The sequence below is a fragment of the Hemitrygon akajei genome, chromosome 24 (genome assembly GCF_048418815.1).
Source record: "Hemitrygon akajei chromosome 24, sHemAka1.3, whole genome shotgun sequence".
Lineage (NCBI taxonomy): Eukaryota > Metazoa > Chordata > Chondrichthyes > Myliobatiformes > Dasyatidae > Hemitrygon > Hemitrygon akajei.
This window is the reverse complement of record NC_133147.1, coordinates 58,678,439-58,705,817: the sequence shown is the minus strand read 5'-3', so window position 1 is coordinate 58,705,817 and position 27,379 is coordinate 58,678,439. Positions and strand designations below refer to the sequence as shown.

The window sequence follows — 27,379 nt, the reverse complement described above, 5'->3', positions numbered from 1 at the left end:
AGCACAACGCGGAAGTCTTCATTCATAGCAACATACACACAGGAATATGGAGCTCTTTAGGCATTTGCTTGTGATTTTACAACTAATTTTCGTCTGGCTATACACTCCGGTGTTTGTTGAAGGTGAGGAGCTGCCGTCGGTGGGGGGTGGATCCGGACCCTTCCCATGTGAGCACACGACCCCCTCCAGCCGCCCTTATTCCCGTGTGCCGGGGATGTCCGGTCCGAGCTACACCTCGGCTGCATGAGAGGCCCTTTTTTTTTGGAAGGTCGGTGGGGAAAAGAGAGGGGTAGGGTTTCGAGTTTTGGATGAAGGATTTCTTCCCCGCCCGCAGTCTTTAGATGCCTTCAGATACTGTATTGCAACATAATTTAGTCAAGGCTGCGCCGCATTCGATCAAGGCTGATTTATTATCACCTTCGTTTCTGTTCTCCTGCCTGGTTCCCGTTGCCGATTAATCAAGAACCTGTCAGCTTTCATATCAAGGGCGCATGTCGGAAAATGTGTCCATTCGTAAATTGGATGGCGGTGGCGAAGAAGCTGCTTCTAAAACGTTGAGTATGTTGTCCTAAGATACTTGTACCTCCTCCTTGATGAGAGGAGATGAAATGCTCGATGAACTGAGCGGGGTCCTGATGAAAGGTCTCGGCCTGGCCTAAAACGTCAACTCTGAATTCCTTTCCATCTGAACTGCTGAGCTACTCCGGCATTTTGTGTGCGTTACTGTTGATATTACGGACGGAAGAGTATGGGTTTGCTGACACTGAGTGAGTGATCATGCCCTCTTCTCATCACTCCCATAGGGCAAGGGCTAGGGGAGCCTTGGGTCGCAACACGACCAGGTTCAGAAACAGTTATTTCTCCACAACTAGTAGTTTTTGAACTGGAGTGGATAACTTCATTCACTACGACTCTGAACCTATCCTATTACCTACTGACTCACTTTCAAGGGCTCTTTACAATTCTCGTTCTCAGTATTGTTTTCATTATTGCTTCTCTCGTTATTGCACATTGGTTGTTTGTCAGCTTTTGACTGTTTATGCATAGTTTTTCATCAATTTCTATTGTATTTTTTTTCTTCTATGAATGCAAGAAAAGTTATACATATATTGATCACAAATGTATTTTGAACTTTGAATAGATTGGACGACGGTGGGGGGGGCGGTGTGTGTGTGTGTGTGTGTGTGTGTGTGTGTGTGTGTGTGTGTGTGTGTGTGTGTGTGTGTGTGTGTGTGTGTGTGTGATATTCTATCCATTTCTTGATGATTGACTGAACTGTACTCCAATGGATATTAGGTGACTTGGATTTTTTTTTGTGCTTTTTAATAACCTTTTTACGGAGTTGCTTATAGTGTTCTTTTGTCTTTATGGTGTACTTTTTGCCAAGATACTGCCCCACCAGCAATTGGACCTTCCAGATACAGGTGTATTTTCACTACAATCAAATGAAACACTTTGACTGCACACAGTGATCTCCATTTAACTAATTATGTTTCTTCTAAAATCAACTGGCTGTGCCAGTGATGATTTGCTGTGTCATATTAAGGGGGGGGGGGTGAATACTTATGCAATCAATTATTTTGTGTTTTATATTTGCATTACATTTAGATCACTTTGTCTAGATCTGTTTTCACTTTGACACAGAAGAGTCTTTTTCTGTTGATCAATGTCAAAAGAGTCAAATGAAATCCACTGTGATTCAATGGTGTAAAACAATAAAGCATGAAAATTTCTATTAGGGCTGAATACTGTTTACAGGCACTGAACCCTGGATTAGACCCCATCCTGTATCTCATTCCTTGGTACCCATGGGAGTGACACAATCCGGGGACAGAGCCTGGGCCATTCTTGATTTGTGGCTGGGTATACCCACTACCTGACAGGAGAAGACTAGATGGGCTGAATGGTCTATTTCTCCTATTTCACAAACTCTGAGACCGCCCGCTCAGCGTTGGGGTTTGTATTGTGTGCTGGATATGCAGCGGTGATTAATTTGTATGTGTTCTTTTTTCACAGATAATGTCATCAGAGTGAAAAATGTAACTTATTCATCAGATTGCTCATTGGATTTCAAACATTACAATATTTCCTGTAGCTATATACATCTTTCCATTAATGTAAGTATCCTTCAGAACCGGTGGGCACTAAGGGTGGTGGGTGACGGTGTGAATCTTTCAGATCACTGCGTCCATCTCGGGCGACGCTCTCAGGGAGGATTAGACTGCGCTGGGTACACTTGAATCACTGAGATATACAGCACCTCAGCAGACCCTTCTCCCCCAAATGGTCCATACTCAGAAAGCCTGAAGAGTCTTGACGAGGAGGCATACGGGAGTGAGATGGATCCGCTGTTGAATGTGTTGCAGCAGCCACTTTGCATTCCACGTCAGTAAGACCAAAGAATTGACTGTGGTCTTGCCTAGAGAGACGGTCCCATCTGCCTGCGATTAACCCATTGCCCTGTAAACCTTGCCTATCCATGAAGTTGTCTAGATGGCTTTTAAATGGGTTAGATGGGTGGGTTGCTGGGCAGTGTGGCTTGTTGGGCCAGAAAGGACTGTTCTGCACTGCAGCTCTAAATAAGTAAATCAAGTTCCCCATCCTACACTACACAGGATAGGGTAGATGGTCAAAGTGTTTGTCCCGATGGTGTCATGAGCATGTTGGGGGTGAGAGGGGTGTATACAAGCAAGAGGGCAGAGTTGATGTTGTTGAGAACTGTGTTGTTCCCTTCTCCTCCCCACAACCCTGATTCCCTACCCGGGTTTTCACTCCTACAGGGGACAGCAGTTGCTGATGGCGACGTCTTTCATTGGCCCATAACCAAACTCAATAGGTCTGAGGGATTCAAGGTGGACGGCTGCCAAACCACATTGGTGAGATGTTACAAGGTGAGAATCACCTCAATCCAAGCTCCATCTCCCTCTTGCTTAATTTCTTGCCATCTTTTTGCCTCTCTCCCTTTCTTTTTCACCCCTCTCTTGCCCTGTCCTTCCTTCCTCCATCCCCTCTGCTTCTGTAACCCCCACCTACTCCCACTCCACCCCCTCGGCATCCGACCCCCTGCCCCGTCCCTTCATTTTCTTCGGGGGCACAACTGCGCAAGCGCATGTAAGTCGGACTGTGAGGCAGTGGGAGTATTTAAAGAGAACAGTTAGACGGAGCGGGCGACGTTGTAGCGGGTGACGAAGTAGTGGGAGACAGAGTAGGAAGGCTTTGTCTCGTGAAGCTTTGGCGAGCAGAGGCTGAGGACGAGCTTCACTCCAAGTGAGGTAAGGTCGGGTCAGTTCCTTTAAAAGGAGAAAGTTTCAAAAGTTGACGCAAGTATTGGGTAGGTCATGGCAGCTGAGATCGGCCCCGTGGTTTGTTCATCCTGCAGCATGTGGGAAATCAGGGATACTTCCAGTGTCCCTGACGACTATGTGTGCAGGAAGTGTATCCAACTGCAGCTTCTGGCAGACCGCATTGAGCGTTTGGAGCTGCGATTGGATTCATACTGGAGCATCCGCGATGCTGAGAAAGTCGTGAATAGCACTTTCAGTGAGTTGGCCACACCGCAGGTAAAGGCTACACAGGCAGAAAGGGAAAGGGTGACCACTAGACAGTGTAGCAGTAGGCAGGTAGTGCAGGAGTCCCCTGAGGTCATCTCCCTCCTAAACAGATAAACTGTTTTGGATACTGTTGGGGGAGATGTCTCATCAGGGGAAGGCAGCCGCAGCCGAGTTCATGGCACCATGGGTGGCTCTGCAGCACAGGAGGGAAGGAAAAGGCATGGGAGAGCTATAGTGATCGGGGATTCGATTGTAAGGGGAATAGATAGGCGTTTCTGCGGCTGCAAATGAGACTCCAGGATGGTATGTTGCCTCCCTGGTGCAAGGGTCAAGGAAGTCTCTGAGCGGCTGCAGGCCATTCTGGAATTGGAGGGTGAACAGCCAGTGGTTGTGGTGCACATAGGTACCAACGATATAGGTGAAAAATGGGATGAGGTCCTACAAGTTGAATTTAGGGAGTTAGGAGATAAACTAAAAAGGACCACAAAGGTAATAATCTCTGGATTACTACCAGTGCCACATGCTAGTCAGAGTAGAAATAGGAGGATATTTCAGATGAATACGTGGCTTGAAAAATGGTGCAAGGGGGAGGGATTCAAATTTCTGGGGCATTGGAACCAGTTCTGGGGGAGATGGGACTGGTATAAACAGGACGGTCTGCACCTAGGCTGGACTGGAACCAATGTCCTAGGGGGAGCGTTTGCTACTGCTGTTCAGGGGGATTTAAACTAATGAGGTAGGGGGATGGGAACAAGTGCAGAGAGACAGAGGGGTGTAAAATGAGGGTAGAAGCAAAAAGTAGTAAGGTGAGAAGTAAAAGTGGCAGGCAGGCAAATCCAGGGCAAAAAGCAAAAAGGGCCACTTTTCAACATAATTGTATAAGGGCTAAGAGTGTTGTAAAAACAAGCCTGAAGGCTTTGTGTGTCAATGCGAGGAGCGTTCGTAACAAGGTGGATGAATTGAATGTGCAGATAGTTATTAATGAATATGATATAGTTGGGATCACAGAGACATGGCTCCAGGGTGACCAAGGATGGGAGCTCAACATCCAGGGATATTCAATATTCAGGAGGGATAGACTGGAAAGAAAAGGAGGTGGGGTAGCATTGCTGGTTAGAGAGGAGATTAACACAATAGAAAGGAAGGACATTAGCCTGGAGGATGTGGAATCGATATGGGTAGAGCTGCATAACACTAAGGGGCAGAAAACGCTGGTGGGAGTTGTGTACAGGCCACCTAACAATAGTAGTAAGGTTGGGGATGGCATTAAACAGGAAATTCGAAATGCGTGCAATAAAGGAACAGTAGTTATAATGGGTGACTTCAATCTACATATAGATTGGGTGAACCAAGTTGGTAAGGGTGCTGAGGAAGAGGATTTCTTGGAATGGATGCAGGATGGTTTTCTGAACCAACATGTCGAGGAACCAACTAGAGAGCAGGCCATTCTAGATTGGGTATTGAGCAATGAGGAAGGGTTAGTTAGCAATCTTGTCGTGCAAGGCCCCTTGGGTAAGTGTGACCATAATATGGTGGAATTCTTCATTAAGATGGAGAGTGACATAGTTAATTCAGGAACAAAGGTTCTGAACTTAAAGAAGGGTAACTTTGAAGGTATGAAACATGAATTAGCTAAGATGGACTGGCAAATGATACTTAAAGGGTTGACGGTGGATATGCAATGGCAAGCATTTAAAGATCGCATGGATGAACTACAACAATTGTTCATCCCAGTTTGGCAAAAGAATAAACCAGGGAAGGTAGTGCACCCGTGGCTGACAAGGGAAATTAGGGATAGTATCAAGTCCAAAGAAGAAACATATAAATTAGCAAAAAACAAGCGGCACACCTGAGGACTGGGAGAAATTCAGAAACCAGCAGAGGAGGACAAAGGGCTTAATTAGGAAAGGGAAAAAAGATTATGAGAGAAAGCTGGCAGGGAACTTAAAAACTGACTGTAAAAGCTTTTATAGATATGTGAAAAGAAAAAGATTGGTCAAGACAAATGTAGGTCCCTTACAGTCAGAAACAGGTGAATTGATCATAGGGAACAAGGACATGGCAGACCAATTGAATAACTACTTTGGTTCTGTCTTCACTAAGGAGGACATAAACAATCTTCTGGAAATAGTAGGGGACCGAGGGTCTAGTGAGATGGAGGAACTGAGGGAAATACATATTAGTAGGGAAGTGGTGTTAGGTACCGTAGATGTCGGATTATAAGCCGCTACTTTTTTCCCACATTTTGAACAACTTTGAACTCTGCGGCCTTTAATACGGTGCGGCTAATGCATGATTTTTTTCATGCCGCCAAAAACATTTTGCCTCGTAACAGTAGACCAATAAAATTGATGAGTAGTTCACAGAGGTCCAATGAAATTGTACGATAAATCAAGCGCACTTTCACAATTAAAATATTGTAAATCAGTCATTTGTACTCACCCTCATCAACATGGAAAACACTCGAAGAAAAGCATTGTGCTGCCTTTATGGCAGTTATTTAGTTTATAATATTTTCGCTTAGTAATTCATTTTCTAGTTAAAGTTAGAAGTGTTTTAACTATATTGGTTTTCTGTACTACATCGCGGGATGCTATGACGTCACACCCGGTTTCGCCGCATCTTGTGGGAAAAATGCCAGTTTGCGATAAACGGGAAGGCGGGGGGGCGAGCGGCATTACGCGAGCGGCATTGGATCTGAGCGAACGCTGCTTTTAAGTTAAAGGTGATCAATAACTTTTCCTGGTAGGCTGCAGTATATATATTTTTTACCAGTTGTTAGGAGATATTGGAATGTTGTTCAGTAAAAAAGTATACGCAACGTATATTTAAAAGTAGCCGCGTTACAGGCACGGTTCGAAAAAAAGCATTTGCAATATGTATTTGTTTATGTTACCATATGGATTTAACTAAAAGTTAAAAAATCCTCACGTGTAATATCTTTCTGTGTAAATATCTCATATTACAACGTGGGACACCTGCGGCCGAAAATCCGGTGCGGCCGAAAATCCGGTGCGGCCTAAAATCCGGTGCGGCCTGTACAAGTAAAAAATTGATTTTCTTTCTAAAATTAGAGCCAGCGGCTTTTAATCAGGTGCGCTCTGTAGTCCGGAATCTACGGTAAATTGAAGGGATTAAAGGCAGATAAATCCCCAGGGCCAGATGGTCTGCATCGCAGAGTGCTTAAGGAAGTAGCCCAAGAAATAGTGCATGCATTAGTGATAATTTTTCAAAACTCTTTAGATTCTGGATTAGTTCCTGAGGATTGGAGGGTGGCTAATGTAACCCCACTTTTTAAAAAAGGAGGGAAAGAGAAACCGGGGAATTATAGATCGGTTAGTCTGACATCGGTGGTGGGGAAAATGCTAGAGTCGGTTATCAAAGATGTGATAACAGCACATTTGGAAAGAGGTGAAATCATCGGACAAAGTCAGCATGGATTTGTGAAAGGAAAATCATGTATGACGAATCTGATAGAATTTTTTGAAGATGTAACTAGTAGAGTGGATAGGGGAGAGCCAGTGGATGTGGTATATTTAGATTTTCAAAAGGCTTTTGACAAGGTCCCACACAGGAGATTAGTGTGCAAACTTAAAGCATACAGTATTGGGGGTATGGTATTGATGTGGATAGAGAATTGGTTGGTGAGGGGGGGGGGGGTCAGTGGGACATGCTCATGGAGTGAGTACTGTTTTAGATTCGCTCCATAACCTTTACTTTTTTTAATCTTTGATCACCCTTATCCAACTTATTTTTACCTACACCAAAAGATTTTTGCTATCTTCTTGGGCTTATCGTTAAGAGTTTATTGTGAATTTTTGAAGATATGCAAACAGAAATGGCTCTTAGATCTAAAGGATGAGAACCGGGGCGCAACCCGAACGGTAATGGAAAGAAGCAAGCTCATCCGCAACGCACTGAATTAACTTATGAACTGTTTATGGAGGTTTTGGATAAAAAATTTGATGAACTACAACAAGTTTTTAAACAAGATATAAAGACTTTTCAAGATTATATGGTTAAGACGGATTCAGTAATTAACCAGCAGCAGGTTCTTATTGCGTCTCTGCAAGAAGAAGCTCGGAAACGAGATTTGACAATTGAAAAATTGCAACAGGATTTAATTTCGACCATTAAACTGGTGGAAACACTTAAAGCCAAGAGTGTCGACTTTGAGAATCGGTCCAGAAGACAGAACCTACGTATACTTGGTCTCCCAGATGGCATAGAAAAAGGCGATCCTTCGAAATATTTTGCTCAACTTTTAAAAGATTTGTTCCCGTCGGTTTTCCCAGAGAATCCCCCGTTACTTGATCGAGCACATAGAATTTGGCGTCGTTCATCGAGTGCTTCAGCTAAACCCCCGGTGGTAATTGTCCGGTTTCACTATGTACATGACAAAGAACAACTTATTCGTGTGGCTCGGCGGGCTGGAATGATTAAATTTCAAGAGTACCACTTCCGTTTGGTTGAAGATTTTAGTCCTGAAGTTATGAAGAAAAGGCTTCTTTTTAAACCTCTGATGTCTGAATGTTATGAGAAAGATCTAAAACCTGCGCTCTTATACCCTGCGAAGTTTAGAATCTCTCCGTCGAATGCTCCATGCCAGGTTTTCCTTTCTACATCTGAAGCGAGAAAGTATCTGGAGGAGAACTTCCCTACTGCCACAGACACTAATCTCTAATAAATGAGTGATTCTGATCGTGTAAGATGGTTTTCGATTTCTTAAACCAGAGTTAGTCTCTGGTTATTGGTGTAGGTTTATCCTATACTTAATATTTAAGTTAAAGTGTGTTTTCGTTTTATTAATCGCTCTGTTTTATACACTTTAACCATTATACTATATTTTTGACTATTATTTTTGTTCCCTCAAAGGTATATTTTTAACCTTTCGAAGGGAAATTCTTTTTTATTAAGATGGTGGTTTTTTGGAAAAATATTCTTGGTTTTGTTTAAGATGGTATTATTTTTTCTTTTCTCGTCTTCTTCCTATAATGCATCGCTTATCATAGTTTAAATATTTCTTGATTTGTTTGGGTTATAACCCGATTTATAAGCTTTTAGTGATTATATTCTTTTTTTTACAACTAAGTATATTAAGAAGCATGGTTTTTAGTTTAGTTTAATTTTAAAGTCGGGGTGGTTTTTTAAAATATATATCCTTTATATACTGAGTGGTCTTCCGCTGATATGGGGGTAGAATTAGTCTCATTTTTTCCTTTTTCTAGCTATATTTTGGCTTTTCTTTTTCTTGTGGGGGTGGGGGATGGTCTGTTTTCTAATTTTATTTTTCTTTTACCAGTTTGTTTTAGTTTTTTTTATTTGGGCTGTTTCTGAACTACAAATATGTCTACGATGTCGTCACTTCCGGGTCCGCTCTTTATTTTTGTTCCTCTTCCGGGTGCATGAGTTTATAATTTGGTTAACCTTTTCTATACCAAAGGGTTGACTTCAGAAGCATGACTCAGACCATTAATTTTGTGTCTTGTAATACTAATGGTTTAAACCATCTGATTAAACGAAAGAAGATTTTCAAAGTATTCCAAAGACTTAATGCTCATATCATTTTTGTACAAGAAACTCATGTGAGGAAGGAGGACAAATATCGCTTTTTTAGGTCTTGGCGGGGTCAACAGTATCATTCGAATTCGAATGCCAAAGTTAAGGGAGTTTCAATTGTTATTGACTCCTCTATTGCATTTGTTCAACACAATATCCTTTCGGATCCGAATGGTAGATTTTTGTTAATTACGGGTTTACTTTGTAATAAAAAGGTTGCTATGGTTAATGTTTATGCTCCAAATGTGGATTGTCCTGATTTTTTAAAGTCCTTATTTACTTCTTTACCTAATCTAAATGAATATAAGTTAATAATGGGTGGTGACTTTAATTGTTGTTTAAATCCTTTGATGGACAAATCTATATCTATTCAGACTTTACCCAATAAGTTGGCCACTTGTATTAACTCCTTTTTGACTGATAATGGAATTTTTGATATTTGGAGATTTCAGCATCCTAACGACAAAGAGTTTTCTTTTTTCTCACATGTTTATCATTCCTATTCGAGAATTGATTATTTTTTTATTGACTCTTGTTTTATTCCTTCGGTAATTGGTTGTAATTATGATATTATAGCTATCTCTGACCATGCTCCATTAAAACTTTCTATTAAATTTATGGATACAGCTTCTAATGTTAGACAATGGCGATTTGACTCTACCTTATTGCAAGATCTGGACTTTATTAAATTTATGAAGGAGCAGATCGATTTCTTCTTTTCAACTAATTCCACGGATGATATTTCTTGCGGAACACTTTGGGATACTTTTAAAGCGTATATATGTGGACAGATTATCTCTTACTCTGTTGGTCTGAGAAAACGCATTAAGAAGGAAACTCTTTTATTGGTTGATAAAATTAAAGAGATTGACAAGAAATATTCGATCACTCCTAGTAAGGAGCTTTACAAACAAAGGGTTGAACTTCAAATGGAACATAGTTTATTACTTACATCTCCAATTGAAAATCAATTAATGAAAACCAGATCTGATTTTTATATACATAGTGATAAATCAGGTAAACTGTTAGCTAGTCAGTTGAAGAATGTTTTGGTTAAACGTCAAATCACTAAGATTCGTCAGCAGAATGGGGATTTGACAGTTAACCTTGATGAGATAAATAAGTCATTTCAAGACTTTTATACCTCCCTGTATCAATCGGAATTCCCTCAGGATCATAATACCATGTGTGATTTCCTTGAGAAATTGAATTTTCCAAAATTATCATCCGATGATCTTTCAATATTAGATACTTCGATTACGGATGCAGAAATTAAAGGGGTTATTTCCTCAATGAATTCTGGGAAAGCACCAGGTCCAGATGGGTATACAGTAGAATTTTTAAAATGTTTTTCCGCTACTCTGTCACCTTGGTTATGCAGGGTTTTTGAAGAAGCAATTAGATTGGGGAATTTGCCACAATCTTTTTATAGAGCTTCCATTTCTTTAATACTGAAGAAAGATAAAGACCCTACTGACTGCATCCTATAGACCAATATCTTTATTGAATGTGGACTCCAAGATCTTTTCCAAGTTACTGGCTTCCAGGCTGGAGAAGGTATTACCCCAAATTATTTCGGAAGATCAAACCGGTTTTATTAAAAATCGCTATTCTTTTTTCAATGTTAGGAGATTACTGAATATTGTTTATACTCCTTCACATAGCACTTCAGAATGTGTTATTTCATTAGATGCGGAGAAAGCATTTGATAGAGTTGAATGGCCTTACTTATTTTATGTGTTGGAGAAGTTTAATTTTAGTCCGACATTCATTTCTTGGATTAAACTGATTTATCACACTCCAGTAGCCTCGGTGTTTACTAATAATCAAAGATCTCCCTTTTTTCGTTTATTTCGGGGCACTAGACAAGGTTGTCCTCTTAGCCCTTTACTATTTAATATTGCTTTAGAACCTTTGGCAATTGCTATCAGAGAATCACAGGATATTTTGGGTATTAATCGTGGGACAGATATTCATAAGGTATCTTTGTATGCAGATGATTTATTATTATTCATTTCTAACCCTGAGAAATCTATTCCAGCAGTTCTATCATTGTTGGCTCAATTTAGTGAGTTCTCTGGGTATAAGTTAAATCTTAATAAGAGTGAATTGTTTCCTTTGAATAGACAGGTCCCAAGTTATGGAAATTTACCTTTTAAATTAATTAATGACTCTTTTACTTACTTAGGGATTAAAATCACAAAAAACCATAAAGAATTATTTAGGTTTAATTTTTTACCCTTAATTGATCAGATTAAAGGCTTGTTTACTAAGTGGTCACCATTATCTTTATCTCTGATAGGTAGGATTAATGCTATTAAGATGGTTATTTTACCTAAGTTTTTATATATTTTTCAAGCAGTACCAATTTTTATTCCGAAATCTTTTTTTACTAATGTTGATTCAAAAATTTCCTCATATATATGGCAGAATAAAAATCCCAGATTAGGTAAAATATACTTACAGAAGACAAAGAAGAAAGGTGGGTTGGCATTACCTAATTTCAGATTTTATTATTGGGCAGTTAATATTAGATATTTGTTATGTTGGTTGAAAGACTGGGATGGTTCTTTTGGCCCTCATTGGGTGAGTTTGGAAATTAAATCAGTACCAGGTTATGCTCTGGGTTCTATTTTAGGGACTTCTCTCCCTTTTGCTCTTTCTAAATTGCCGAAACGAATTGACAACCCGATAGTTAAATATTCCTTACGTATATGGTTTCAGTTTCGGAAATTTTTCGGGATGACTCAATTCGTTTTAAATATTCCTATTGTATCTAATTGTTTTTTCCACCCTTCAATTATAGATCAAGCTTTTTTGGCTTGGAAAACTAAGGGTTTACTAAGATTTTCTGATTTATTTTTGGACAATTGCTTTATGTCTTTTGAGCAATTATCTAATAAATATAATTTGCCTAGATTTCATTTTTTTAGATATTTACAGGTTAGGCATTTTTTAAGTACGGTACTTCCTACGTTTCCAAATTTTGTCTCTTCAGATATTTTGGAGAGTTTGTTCGAATTAAACCCTTTTCAAAAAGAGTTTATATCAAAACTTTATAATATAATTATGAAGATACATTCAGGGCCCCTTTATAAAACAAAAAATGATTGGGAAAGAGAGCTTAATCTTATTATTCCTATTGAGAATTGGGATAGAATTCTTCAATTAGTTAATACATCATCTATATGTGCCAAACATTCATTAATACAATTTAAGGTCGTACATAGGGCCCATATGTCCAAGGATAAATTAGCTCATTTTTATTCTTATATAAACCCTATTTGTGATAGATGTCAAATTGAAATCGCGTCTTTAACTCATATGTTTTGGTCATGTCCGCTTTTGAAAAAATATTGGAAAGATATTTTTGATATTATCTCTGCGGTATTGAACATCGATTTACAACCCCATCCTATTACCGCAATTTTCGGTTTACCAATGATGGACTCACTTCATTTATCTTCTTCCGCCTGTCGAATGATTGCATTTCTCACTTTGATGGCTAGAAGATCTATTTTGTTGAATTGGAAGGAAATTAATCCTCCCACTGTATTTCATTGGCTTTCTCAAACTATTTTATGTTTAAATTTAGAAAAAATTAGAAGTGGTGTATTCGATACCTCTATTAAATTAGAAGAGATATGGAGACCATTTATTCAATATTTTCATATGATGTAATATGACCCTGTTCCAAGCTTATTGGATTTTCCAGCTTTAATCTTATTTATGTTGAGAGGATCGGAGTTGATGACACTGATGATTATGTATTCTTGTGAGATATTATAAACAGCCCTTTTTTTTCCTTTTTAGTTTTTCTTTTTTTTTCTTTTTTTGCTTCTTTTTGCTTCTTCATTAGTTATTAGATTAGTATTTTAGTCAATTTTGCAATCATTTTTTTTTCTTTTTTCTGTTTTTTTTATATCATATATTATGAAATACCTAGATTTACCTTGTTCATACATATACTATATAGTCCATGTTTTGGGAAAACTCATTTATACTGTAATCATTGCTTATGTATTCTTTCATGTGTAATGGGAATTTGTATGTTTGTAATCCCTTTATTAATATATCAATTGTATTTTGTTCATAATATTATTAATAATAATAAAGAGATTGAAAAAGAAGGAGAATTGGTTGGCAAACAGGAAGCAAAGAGTGGGAGTAAACAGGACCTTTTCAGAATGGCAGGCATTGACTAGTGGGGTACTGCAAGGCTCAGTGCTGGGACTCCAGTTGTTTACAATATATATTAATGATTTAGACGAGGGAATTAAATGCAGCATCTCCAAGTTTGCGGATGACACGAAGCTGGGCGGCGGTGTTAACTGTGAGGAGGATGCTAAGAGGATGCAGGATGACTTGGATAGGTTAAGTGAGTGAGCAAATTCATGGCAGATGCAATTTAATGTGGAAAAATGTGAGGTTATCCACTTTGGTTGCAAGAACAGGAAAACAGATTATTATCTGAACGGTGGCCGATTAGGAAAAGGGGAGGTGCAACGACACCTGGGTGTCATTGTACACCAGTCATTGAATGTGGGCATGCAGGTACAGCAGGCGGTGAAAAAGGCAAATGGTATGATGGCATTCATAGCAAAAGGATTTGAGTACAGGAGCAGGGAGGTTCTACTGCAGTTGTACAAGGCCTTGGTGAGACTGCACCTAGAGTATTGTGTGCAGTTTTGGTCCCCTAATCTGAGGAAAGACATTCTTGCCATAGAGAGAGTACAGAGAAGGTTCACCAGATTGATTTCTGGGATGGCAGGACTTTCATATGAAGAAAGACTGGATCGACTAGGCTTATACTCACTGGAATTTAGAAGACTGAGGGGGGATCTTATTGAAACGTATAAAATTCTAAAGGGATTGGACAGGCTAGATGCAGGAAGATTGTTTCTGATGTTGGGGAAGTCCAGAACGAGGGGTCACAGTTTAAGGATAAAGGGGAAGCCTTTTAGGACCGAGATGAGGAAAAACTTCTTCGTACAGAGAGTGGTGAATCTGTGGAATTCTCTGCCACAAGAAACAGTTGAGGCCGGTTCATTGGCTATATTTAAGAGGAAGTTAGATATGGCCCTTGTGGCTAAAGGGTTCAGGGGGTATGGAGAGAAAGCAGGTACAGGGTTCTGAGTTGGATGATCAGGCATGATCATACTGAATGGCAGTGCAGGCTCGAAGGGCCGAATGGCCTACTCCTGCACCTATTTTCTATGTCTCTATGTTTCGGCGTCTGCTACCCCGACCCTCTGGCATTCAGCTGTAACACACTACTGCGACTCTACAACCCCTTCCTTCCCAATGTACTGTGTTGAGCAGTTGTACCAACTCACATGTGAGTGATCCCTGCCACTCTCTCCTCTTTCTCTTACAGGATGGCGTAGAGACGCATTATAAAGCTCAAGGTCAGTCTGGTCTTCCTGTATTGCAATCAACGTTTAATCACTGACAGATAGCAGACAGCACATAGAACACAAATTACACACAGATTACACCAGGATCATGGGAAAATTATCTTATTATTATCCCAGGTACCCAGGTTCAGTGAAGATCTTGTCTTGCACACTGTTCTTACAGATCAGATCATTACACAGTGAATTGAGGTAGAGCAAGGGAAAACAAGAACAGAATACAGAATAAAGTGTTACAGTTACAGAGAAAGTGTAGTGCAGGCAGACAATAAGGTGTAACATCATACGACATAGATTGTAAGGGCACGAGCTCAATTTCATACACTAGAGATCTATTTAATAGTCTGATAGCAGTGGGGTAGAAGCGGTTCTTGGGCCTGGTGGGGCGTGCTTTCAGGCTTTTGTATCTTCTGCTTGATGGGAGGGAGAAGAGAGAATATATGGAGTGGGTCGGGTCATTGATTCTGCAGGCTGCTTTACTGAGGCAGTGAGAACTGTACACTTGGGGGGTGGGGGTAGATTTAACAGGGAGGTAGAGAGGACGGGGAAGTGAGGTCCATGGGGCTTTGGCCCCGACAGGAACCCGCGTCTTGCGGCAGGTCACATGAGGCGGTATAAAATGCAGGGATATGCTTTGAGCAGCAGAGTCTTGTGATGTCTGGAGGGTGTCCGGTGGAGGGGAGGGGAGCGAGAGTAGGAGGGAGGAAAAGGGAGTCGATGAGGAAGGGTGAAATGCAGGGACTGAGTGTGACTGTGTGACGGAGGGAGGGAGTAGGGATGGGGATGGAGGGAAGGAGTGGGACAGAAAGGTACAGAGGGAGTTGGGGAGAGTGGTGGAACGGAGAGAAGGGGGTGGAGGGGAGAGGGATGGATGGAGGGGGTGGATGGAGAATGAGTGAGGTGATGGGTGGTGATCAGGAGTGGGGAGAGAGGGATGGAGGTTGGATCTGTCCCACTAATGTTATGGTTGCTGCTTTTCCCAGGGATGGAGGATGCCAAAAGTAATAAAGGTGAGTGGATCGCCGAGGGTGACCCTCCATTGTCCCTCATTCCTCTCCCCTGCCCCCCTCCCTCACTCCCCTCATGTTCACTCTTTCCCCTCCATCATCCCAACCTCCCCTGCATGATCACTCCCTCCCTCTAATCCTCAGTTGCTCCCTACCCTTTCCCTCATCTCTCATCCCCTCCTATATTCCTCACCCCTCCCATGTTCCTCCCTTGCTCCCACTGTTCGTAGCCTGTAATCACTGGTATGGTTATTATTGTCATGTATTCTGAGATACAGTGAAAATCTTGTCTTGTACACTATTCATACAGATCAGGTCATTACACAGGACATTAAGGTAGAACAAGGTAAAACAATAACAGAATACAGAATAAAGTCTTATAGAGAAAGTGCAGTGCAGGCAGACAACGAGGTGGAAGATCATAACGACATAGATTGTGAGGGCAGGACTCCAATTACATACACTAGAGATCTATTTAATAGTCTGATAACAGTGGGGTAGAAGCTGTCCTTGAGCCTGGTGGGACATGTTTTTGGGCTTTAGTACCTTCTGCCCGATGGGAGAGGGGAGAAGAGATAGTGTCCAGTGTGAGAGGGGTCTTTGATTTTGCTGGCCGTTTTATCAAGTCAGCAGGAAGTGTGGACAGAGAGGCTGGTTTCCATGATATGCTGAGCTGTGGCAGTCATTTTTTTTATTGTTAGATGTACCAAAGTACAGTGAAAATCTTGCAACTGTTCATACAGATGATATCATTACACAGTGCATTGGGGTAGAATAAGGGAAAACAATAACAGAATGCAGATTAAATTGTAACATAGTGCAGTGCAGGCAGACAATAAACAGGACCATAACAGGATGGATTACGAGGTGAAGAGTCCATCTTGACATCCTAGGACACTGTTCAATAATCTGATAACAGCCAGGTAGAAGCTGTTCCTGAGCCTAGTGGTAGGTGCTTTCAGCCTTTCTTGTACCTGAGGGAGAGGGGAGAGGAGACAATGTCAGGGTGGGTGTAATAGTGGGAAGGGGATAGGAGGGAGAGGGATGGGGGGGGTGTACAGAGATGGAGGGAAGAGGAGTAGGATGTAGATGGAAGGGAATTTGAACTCAGTGCCCTGTGCACTGGTACAGTGAGGCTCCGAGACAATGAAAGTCTAGCTTGCAGCAGCATCACTGGCAATGTAGATTTAGACAACACACAGGCAACGAAGACACAAATCAGGGACCAGTTCCGGCTCAGGTGGTGGTGGTGAAGCTCAGCGACGCCTGGCTGGTGGCCGAGGAAGCAGGGAAAACAACTAAACTCTTTGTTTGCCAGAAAAAGTGTGATTAACAATCATCGCAAGCGATAGAATGTAAACTCCCTTTGGAGTCGGAGGCAATTCATGGTGGCGGCTGTCACCGAGAGCGATTTAACCATATAACAATTACAACACAGAAACAGGCCATCTCAGCCCTTCTAGTCCGTGCCGAACACTTACTCTCACCTCGTCCCACCGACCTGCACTCAGCCCGTAACCCTCCATTCCTTTCCTGTACATATACCTATCCATTTTTTAAAAAATGACAATATCGAACCTGCCTCTACCACTTCTACTGGAAACTCATTCCACACAGCTACCACTCTCTGAGTAAAGAAGTTCCCCCTCGTGTTACCCCTAAACTTTTGCCCCCTAACTCTCAACTCATGTCCTCTTATTTGAATCTCCCCTACTCTCAATGGAAAAAGCTTATCCACGTCAACTCTATCTATCCCCCTCATAATTTTAATACCTCTATTGTCCCCCCTCAACCTTCTACACTCCAAAGAATAAAGACCTAACTTGTTCAACCTTTCTCTGTAACTTAGGTGTTGAAACCCAGGTAACATTCTAGTAAATCTCCTCTTTACTCTCTCTATTTTGTTGACATCTTTCCTATAATTTGGTGATCAGAACTATACACAATACTTGAAATTTGGCCTCACCAATGCCTTGTAAAATTTTAACATTATATCCCAACTCCTATACTCAATGCTCTGATTTATAAAGGCCAGCATACCAAAAGCTTTCTTCACCACCCTATCCATATGAGATTCCACCTTCTGGGAACAATACACCACTCCTAGATCACTCTGTTCTACTGCATTCTTCAATGCCCTACCATTTACCATGTATGTCCTATTTTGATTAATCCTACAAATCACCTCACACTTATCAGCATTAAACTCCATCTGCCATCTTTCAGCCCACTCTTCTAACTGACCTAAATCCCTCTGCAAGCTTTGAAAACCTACTTCATTATCCACAACGCCACCTATCTTAGTATCATCTGCATACTTACTAATCCAATTTACCACCCCATCATCCAGATCATTAATGTATATGACAAACAACATTGGACCCAGTACAGATCCCTGAGGCACACCACTAGTCACTGGCCTCCAGCCTGACAAACAGTTATCCACCACTACCCTCTGGCATCTCCCATCCAGCCACTGATGAATCCATTTTACTACTTCAATATTAATACCTAACGATTGAACCTTCCTAACTAACCTTCCATGTCCTCTTTTGGAAGAGGACAGCGAGGCTTTGAGAAGAAGTGCGGCGGCGGCCATTTTCAAATTGCTTCTCAGATCGGAGTTCTGAGAGGCAGGACTGCGCAGGCGCGTGAAGGAGGCCTGGGAAGGAGGGAAGATATAAAAAGAACACAGCCTTAAGCAGCGGGCAGCTTCGTTTGCGGGCAGCGGAGTGAGCCGGGAGCAGAGTGTAGGGCTTAGGCGGAAGAGGGCACAGCAGGCTTATCTTTTAGTTCTCCTTGTTATTTTCAATTATTCGGGAAGTATGAGTGTGAGGGCAGCTTGTTGTTCTCGGTGTCGGATGTGGGAGGTCCTGGAGTCTCCGAGCCTCCCGGACGTCCACATCTGCGCCAGGTGTGTCGAATTGCAGCTCCTGAGGGACCGAGTTAGGGAACTGGAGCTGCAGCTCGATGACCTTCGCCTGGTCAGGGAGAGTGAGGAGGTGACAGAGAGGAGTTACAGGCAGGTGGTCACTCCGGGGCCACGGGAGGCAGATAGGTGGGTCACGGTCAGGAAGGGGAAGGGGCAGGTACTAGAGAGTACCCCAGTGGCTGTACCCCTTGACAATAAGTACTCATGTTTGAGTACTGTTGGGGGGGACAGCCTACCTGGAGGAAGTGACAGTGGCCGGGCCTCCGGCACAGAGGACGGCCCTGTAGCTCAGAAGGGTAGGGATAGAAGAAAGAGGACCATAGTAATAGGGGACTCGATAGTCAGGGGTTCAGACAGGCGGTTCTGTGGAGGTGATCGGGAGTCCCGGATGGTAGTTTGCCTCCCTGGTGCCAGGGTCCGGGACATTTCTGATCGCGTCCAAGATATCCTGAAGTGGGAGGGTGAGGAGCCAGAGGTCGTGGTACATGTAGGTACCAATGACATAGGTAGGAAAGGGGAAGAGGTCCTGAAACGAGAGTATAGGGAGTTAGGAAGGCAGTTAAGAAGAAGGACCGCAAAGGTAGTAATCTCGGGATTACTGCTTGTGCCACGCGACAGTGAGAGTAGGAATGGAATTAGGTGGAGGATGAATGCGTGGTTGAGGGATTGGAGCAGGGGGCAGGGATTCAAGTTTCTGGATCATTGGGACCTCTTCTGGGGTAGGCGTGACCTGTTCAAGAAGGACGGGTTACACTTGAATCCTGGGGGGACCAATATCCTAGTGGGGAGGTTTGCTAGGGCTACAGGGCAGACTTTAAACTAGTAAGATGGGGGGGCGGAAATCAATTTGAGGAAACTATGGGAGAGGAGGTTAGTTCACCAGTAGAGCAAGTAAGTAGACAGTGTGTGAGGGAGGAAAGGCAGGTGATGGAGAAGGGATGCGCTCAGCCTGAAGTTGTAGGGGAGAAGAAAGAAAAGGGTAATAAATTTGAATGCATTGCTAGGGATGAAAAGAGAGGAGGAGGTGGAGAGTATCTTAAATGTATCTATTTTAATGCTAGGAGCATTGTAAGAAAGGTGGATGAGCTTAAAGTGTGGATTGATACCTGGAATTATGATGTTGTAGCTATTAGTGAAACATGGTTGCAGGAAGGGTGTGATTGGCAACTAAATATTCCTGGATTTAGTTGCTTCAGGTGTGATAGAGTAGGAGGGGCCAGAGGAGGAGGTGTTGCATTGCTTGTCCGAGAAAATCTTATGGCGGTGCTTTGGAAGGATAGATTAGAGAGCTCCTCTAGGGAGGCTATTTGGGTGGAATTGAGGATTGGGAAAGGTGTAGTAACACTGATAGGAGTGTATTATAGGCCACCTAATGGGGAGCGTGAGTTGGAAGAGCAAATGTGTAAGGAGATAGCAGATATTTGTAGTAAACACAAGGTGGTGATTGTGGGAGATTTTAATTTTCCACACATAGATTGGGAAGCTCATTCTGTAAAAGGGCTGGATGGTTTAGAGTTTGTGAAATGTGTGCAGGATAGCTTTTTGCAACAATACATAGAAGTACCGACTAGAGATGGGGCAGTGTTGGATCTCCTGTTAGGGAATGCGATAGGTCAGCTGACAGATGTATGTGTTGGGGAGCACTTCGGGTCCAGTGATCACAATAGCATTAGCTTCAATATAATTATGGAGAAGGACAGGACTGGACCTAGAGTTGAGATTTTTGATTGGAGAAAGGCTAACTTTGAGGAGATGCGCAGGGATTTAGAGAGAGTGGATTGGGTCAAGTTGTTTTATGGGAAGGATGTAATAGAGAAATGGAGGTCATTTAAGGGTGAAATTATGAGGGTACAGAATCTTTATGTTCCTGTTCGGTTGAAAGGAAAGGTTAAAGGTTTGAAAGCGCCATGGTTTTCAAGGGATATTAGAAACTTGGTTCGAAAAAAGAGGGATGTCTACAATAGATATAGGCAGCATGGAGTAAAGGAATTGCTCGAGGAATATAAAGAATGTAAAAGGAAACTTAAGAAAGAGATTAGAAAAGCTAAAAGAAGTTACGAGTTTGGTTTGGCAAATAAGGTGGAAGTAAATCTGAAAGGCTTCTACAGTTATATTAAAAGCAAGAGGATAGTGAGGGATAAAATTGGTCCCTTAGAGAATCAGGGTGGTCAGCTATGTGTGGAGCTGAGGGAGATGGGAGAGATTTTGAACGATTTCTTCTCTTCGGTATTCACTAAGGAGAAGGATATTGAATGGTGTAAGGTGTGGGAAACAAGTAAGGAAGTTATGGAACCTATGACAATTAAAGAGGTGGAAGTACTGGCGCTTTTAAGAAATTTAAAAGTGGATAAATCTCCGGGTCCTGACCGGATATTCCCCAGGACCTTGAGGGAATTTTGTGTAGAGATAGCAGGAGCTCTGACGGAGATCTTTCAGATGTCATTAGAAACGGTGATTGTGCCGGAGGATTGGCGTATTGCTCATGTGGTTCCATTGTTTAAAAAGGGTTCTAGAAGTAAGCCTGGCAATTATAGACCTGTCAGTTTGACATCAGTGGTGGGTAAATTAATGGAAAGTATTCTTAGAGATAGTATTTATAATTATCTGGATAGACAGGATCTGATTAGGAGTAGCCAGCATGGATTTGTGCGTGGAAGGTCATGTTTGACAAACCTTACTGAATTTTTTCAAGTAGTTACGAGGAATGTTGACGAGGGTAAGGCAGTGGATGTAGTCTATATGGACTTCAGCAAGGCCTTTGACAAAGTTCCACATGGAAGGTTAGTTAAGAAGGTTCAGTCGTTAGGTATTAATGCTGGAGTAATAAAATGGATTCAACAGTGGCTAGATGGGAGATGCCAGAGAGTAGTGGTGGATAATTGTTTATCGGGACGGAGGCCGGTGACTAGCGGGGTGCCTCAGGGATCTGTTTTGGGCCCAATGTTATTTGTAATATACATAAATGATCTGGATGATGGGGTGGTAAATTGGATTAGTAAGTATGCTGATGATACTAAGGTAGGAGGTGTTGTGGATAATGAGGTGGGTTTTCAAAGCTTGCAGGGAGATTTATGCCGGTTAGAAGAATGGGCTGAACGTTGGCAGATGGAGTTTAATGCTGAGAAGTGTGAGGTTCTACATTTTGGCAGGAATAATCCAAATAGAACATACAGGGTAAATGGTAGGGCATTGAGGAATGCAGTGGAACAGAGAGATCTAGGAATAACAGTGCATAGTTGCCTGAAGGTGGAGTCTCATGTAGATAGGGTGGTGAAGAAGGCTTTTGGAATGCTGGCCTTTATAAATCAGAGCATTGAGTACAGAAGTTGGGATGTGATGTTAAAATTGTACAAGGCATTGGTAAGGCCAAATTTGGAATATTGTGTACAGTTCTGGTCACCGAATTATAGGAAAGATATCAATAAATTAGAGACAGTGCAGAGACGATTTACTAGGATGTTACCTGGGTTTCAGCACTTAAGTTACAGAGAAAGGTTGAACAAGTTAGGTCTCTATTCATTGGAGCGTAGAAGGTTGAGGGGGGATTTGATCGAGGTATTTAAAATGTTGAGAGGGATAGATAGAGTTGATGTGAATAGGCTGTTTCCATTGAGAGTAGGGGAGATTCAAACGAGAGGACATGATTTGAGAGTTAGGGGGCAAAAGTTTAAGGGAAACACGAGGGGGTATTTCTTTACTCAGAGAGTGATAGCTGTGTGGAATGAGCTTCCTGTAGAAGTAGTAGAGGCCAGTTCAGTTGTGTCATTTAAGGTAAAATTGGATAGGTATATGGACAGGAAAGGAGTGGAGGGTTATGGGCTGAGTGCGGGTATGTGGGACTAGGTGAGATTAAGAGTTCGGCATGGACTAGGAGGGCCGGAATGGCCTGTTTCCGTGCTGTGATTGTTATATGGTTATATGGTTATATGTGGAACCTTGTCAAAGGCCTTACTGAAGTCCATATAGACAACATCCAGTGCTTTACCCTCGTCAACTTTCCTAGTAACCTCTTCAAAAAATTCCATAAGATTTGTCAAACATGACCTTCCACACACAAATCCATATTGACTGTTCTTAATCAGACCCTGTCTATCCAGATAATTATATATACCATCTCTAAGAATACTTTCCATTACTTTACCCACCACTGACATCAAACTTACAGGCCGATAATTGCTAGGTTTACTCTTAGAACCCTTTTTAAACAATGGAACCACATGAGCAATACGCCAATCCTCCAGCACCATCCCCGTTTCTAATGACATTTGAAATATTTCTGTCAGAGCCCCTGCTGTTTCTACACTAATTTCCCTCAAGGTCCTTGGGAATCCTGTCAGGACCCGAAGACTTATCCACTTTTATATTCTTTAAAAGTGCCAGTACTTTCTTTTCTTTAGTCATAGTTTCCATAACTACCCTACTTGTTTCCCTTACCTTACACAATTCAATATCCTTCTCTTTAGTGAATACCGAAGAAAAGAAATTCTTCAAAATCTCCCCCATCTCTTTTGGCTCCACACATAGCTGTCCACTCTGATTCTCTAAGGGACCAATTTTATCCCTCACTATCCTTTTGCTACTAGTATAATTGTAGAAACCCTTTGGATGTATTTTCACCTTACTTGCCAAAGCAACCTCATATCTTTTAGCTTTTCTAATTTCTTTCTTAAGATTCTTCTTATATTCTTTATATTCCTTGAGCACCTCATATACTCCATGCTGCCTATATTTATTGTAGATATCTCTCTTTTTCCGAACCAAGTTTCCAATATCCCTTGAAAACCATGGCTCCCTCAGACTTTTAACCTTTCCTTTCAACCTAACAGGAACATAAAGATTCTGTACCTTCAAAATTTCACCTTTAAATGACCTCCATTTCTCTATTACATCCTTCCCATAAAACAAATTGTCCCAATCCACTCCTTCTAAATGCTTTCACATCTCTTCAAAGTTAGCCTTTCTCCAATCAAAAATCTCAGCCCTGGGTCCAGACCTATCCTTCTCCATAATTATATTGAAACTAATGGCATTGTGATCACTGGACCCGAAGTGCTCCCCAACACATACCTCCGTCACCTGACCTATCTCATTTCCTAACAGGAGATCCAACACTGCCCCTTCTCTAGTTGGTATCTCTATGTATTGCTGTAAAAAAAGCTATCCTGCACACATTTTACAAACTCCAAACCATCCAGCCCTTTTACAGAATGGGCTTCCCAGTCTATGTGTGGAAAATTAAAATCTCCCACAATCACAACCTTGTGCTTACTATAAATATCTGCTATCTCCTTACAAATTTGCTCCTCTAATTCTCGCTCCCCATTAGGTGGTCTATAATACACCCCTATAAGTGTTACTACACCTTTCCCATTCCTCAATTCCGCCCAAGTAGCCTCCCTTGATGAACCCTCTAATCTGTCCTGCCAAAGCACTGCTGTAATATTTTCTCTGACAAGCAACGCAACACCTCCCCCTCTTGCCCCTCTGATTCTATCACACCTGAAACAATGAAATCCAGGAATATTTAGTTGCCAATCACACCCCTCCTGCAACCATGTTTCACTAATAGCTACAACATCATATTTCCAGGTATCAATCCATGCTCTAAGCTCATTCACCTTTCTTACAATGCTCCAAGCATTAAAATAAATGCATTTAAGAAATTCTCCACCTCTTACTCTCTGTTTATCCCTAACGGTGCAAACAACTTTACTATCTTCTTTTTCTTCATTCTCCCCTGCATCTTCAGTCTGAGCGCTCCCCTTCTCTATCACCTGCCTATCTTCCCTTACACACTGTCTACAAGCTTTCTCTATTTATGAACTAGCCTCCTCTCTCCTGTTCTCTTCAATTTGATTCCCACCCCCCAACCATTCTAGTTTAAAGTCTCCCCAGTAGCCCCAGCAAATCTCTCCGCCAGGATATTCGTCCTCTTAGGATTCAAGTGCAACCCTTCCTTTTTGTACAGGTCACACCTGCCCCAAAAGAAGTCCCAATGATCCAGAAACTTGAATCCCTGCCCCTGCTCCAATCCCTCAGCCATGCATTTATCCTCCACCTCACTCTATTCTTACTCTCACTGTCGCATGGCAAAACTTTACAGTACCAGCAACCCGGGTTCAATTCCTGCTGCTGCCTATAAGGAGTTTGAACGTTCTCCCTGTGACCACATGGGCTTCGTCTGGGTGCTCTGGTTTCCTCCCACAGTCCAAAGACCTTCCGGTTGGTAGGTTAATCCCGAGATTACTACCTTTGCAGTCCTTCTTCTCAACTCCCTTCCGAACTCCCTATATTCACCTTTCAGGACCTCTTCCCTTTTCCTACCTATATCATTGGTACCAATATGTACCACGACCTCTGGCTCTTCACCCTCCCACTTCAGGATATCTTGGACGCAATCAGAAACATCCCGGACCCTGGCACCAGGGAGGCAAACTACCATCCGGGTCTCCTGACTGTGTCCACAGAATCGCCTATCTGACCCCCTGACTATCGAGTCCCCTATTACTACTGCCTTCCTCTTCCTTTCCCTACCCTTCTGAGCTATTGGGCCGGACTCTGTGCCGGAGGCACGACCACTGTTGCTTCCGCTAGGTAGGCTGTCCCACCCCCAGATGTACTCAAACAGGAGTACTTATTGTGAAGGGGTACAGCCACTGGGGTACTGTCTAGTACCTGACGCTTCCCCTTCCCTCTCCTAACCACGACCTACTTGTCTGCCTCTCGTGGTCCTGGTGTGACCACCTGCCTGTAACTCCTATCGACTCCTCACTCTCCCTGACTGCAGCTCCAGTTCCCTAACACGGTCCCTTAGAGTTGCAGCTCGGAGCACCTGGTGCAGATATGGATGTCCGGGAGGCTAGGAGACTCCAAGACCTCCCACATCTGACACCGAGAACAGTAAGCTGCCCTCACACTCATAATTCCCCCTTTCCTCAAATACAGGAAAAACTGAAAACCAAACCTACCTTGCCTCGCCCGTTTCCGCCTAAGCCCATTGAGCCAAAGCCCTTAAGCCTTCACTCCGCTGCCCGCTGTATAAGACTGTGTTCCTTTTAAATCTTCTGCGCTTCACTGCCTGACATCACATGCCTGCGCAGTCCCACCTATCTTAACCCTGATGAGAAGAAAAAATCAAAATGGCTCCCGCAGCTCTCCTGTTCCGATTCTCAGACTTCATTCTTCAAATTAAACCCGAATCAGGATTTCTGTCCTTTTAAATCTTCCGCGCTTCACTGCCCGATGTCACACGCCTGTGCAGTCCCGCCTCTCTTAACCCTGATGAGAAGAAAAAATCAAAATGGCTCCCGCAGCTCTCCCATTCCGATTCTCAGACTTCCTTCTCCAAATTTAAGTGCCATAAAGGTTGTGTAGAAGCCACATTGAGGTGGCAGGGTCTGGACCCTGGAGCTAATTGAGACCACTGAACCACTGTTTGGACATCGATCTAGCCGCTGTGCCAGATTGAGAAGGTCAGGATGTTGGGGCCCAAGGCAAGGTACAGGTTGGTTCAGATGTTGCTGTAGACATTTACTCGGCTCTGCACTGAATGATGCGTCTCCGACTCTCTTTGTGGATTTCAGTTCAGAACACTATTTGCTTGCGGCTGTCGTTTGCATGATTTGTTTGTTCTTTTCTCTGCACATTGGGTGACAGTTCAAAATCTGAATAGTTGAAGGGCAGTAGCTGTTCGTGAACCTGGTGGTGTGGGACTTAAGGCTTCTGCAGCTTCTGCCTGATGGTAGGTGTGAGAAGATGGCATGGCCCAGATGGTGGGTGATCGACATGGCACAGTATTGTAGTGGTTAGCGCAACACTTTACAGTACCGGCAACCCGGGTTCAATTCCTGCTGCTGCCTATAAGGAGTTTGCACATTCTCCCTGTGACCACGTGGGCTTCGTCTGGGTGCTCTGGTTTCCTCCCACAGTCCAAAGACCTTCTGGTTGGTAGGTTAATTGGTCATCAACTGTCCCATAACTGGGCTAGGATTAAATTGAGGGTTGCTGAACGGCACGTCTCAAAGGACCAGAAGGGCCTGTTCTGTGCTGTATCTCAATAAATAAATAAGTCAATAAACAGTTTGCACTACGGGTGGGGAATTTCTTTTTGTTCTAATTGGGTTCTTTCTTGTAAAAATTGTGGACAATTTGTGTTTAACCACGTAAGATTCTGCAGAGGCTGGAAATCTTAAGCAATATGCATGAAATGCTGGAGGAACTCAGCAAGACAACGTTTTAGGAACAGCTTCTTTCCCTCCACCGTCAGATTTCTGAATGGGCAAAGAACCCATGAACACCACCTCTCTTTTTGCACTACTTATTTAATTTGATTGTTACTGCAAATTATAGTTTTAATATTATTTATTACACTGTACTGCTGTCACAAGTAATCAGGTTTCTCGGCATGTGCCAGTAAAATGAAACCTGATTCTGGTTTTCAAAGCTTGGTGATTGGGTTTGTGTCCGTTGTTTCAGGACCACATTGTTAAAGGGAAGTAGCTGTTGCTGAGCCTGGTGCCGTGTGACCTCAGGTTTCTGTACCTCCTCCCTCGATGGGATGTGTGAGAAGACGGCACTTCATAAGGGACAGATGCGGGGGCCACAGACAGTGTGATGTGGAGGCCACAACTAATTTAGGGCGTGCTGGAGGGAGGTAGGGAAGAGTTGGGGAGGGAGGGGTTGAAGTAAAGGGAGATTGGAGATACCCCACTAATAGTCATTTCACTGTTTTTGTTTGCAGTGAAGGAAGAGAGTGGAGACGGCAATAGTGAGTGATCCTCATTCTTCAATCTCTGCCTGCCTCTGTCATCTCTTGCTCTCTCATCCAGCATTCCCCGTCTCATTATTCACTGCTCCCTCCCTCCATTTTTCATCACTGGCCTGCCCCACCTTCATCTGTTCTATTTCCATTTCTGC

The 27,379-nt window shown here is 42.6% G+C and overlaps 1 protein-coding gene across 1 annotated transcript in view; it reads left to right on the top strand.

Moving 5' to 3' along the window:
* The window catches only part of LOC140716089 (uncharacterized), a 49,806-nt gene continuing 22,427 nt past the window's right edge, over positions 1-27,379 (top strand). Inside the window, exons 1-6 of the mRNA XM_073028791.1 lie at positions 1-122; positions 2,017-2,117; positions 2,781-2,891; positions 14,488-14,518; positions 15,508-15,534; positions 27,204-27,230. Of these exons, the coding sequence (XP_072884892.1) occupies positions 47-122; positions 2,017-2,117; positions 2,781-2,891; positions 14,488-14,518; positions 15,508-15,534; positions 27,204-27,230 (373 nt within the window). The 5' untranslated portion in view covers positions 1-46. The remainder of the gene's footprint in view (positions 123-2,016; positions 2,118-2,780; positions 2,892-14,487; positions 14,519-15,507; positions 15,535-27,203; positions 27,231-27,379) is intronic.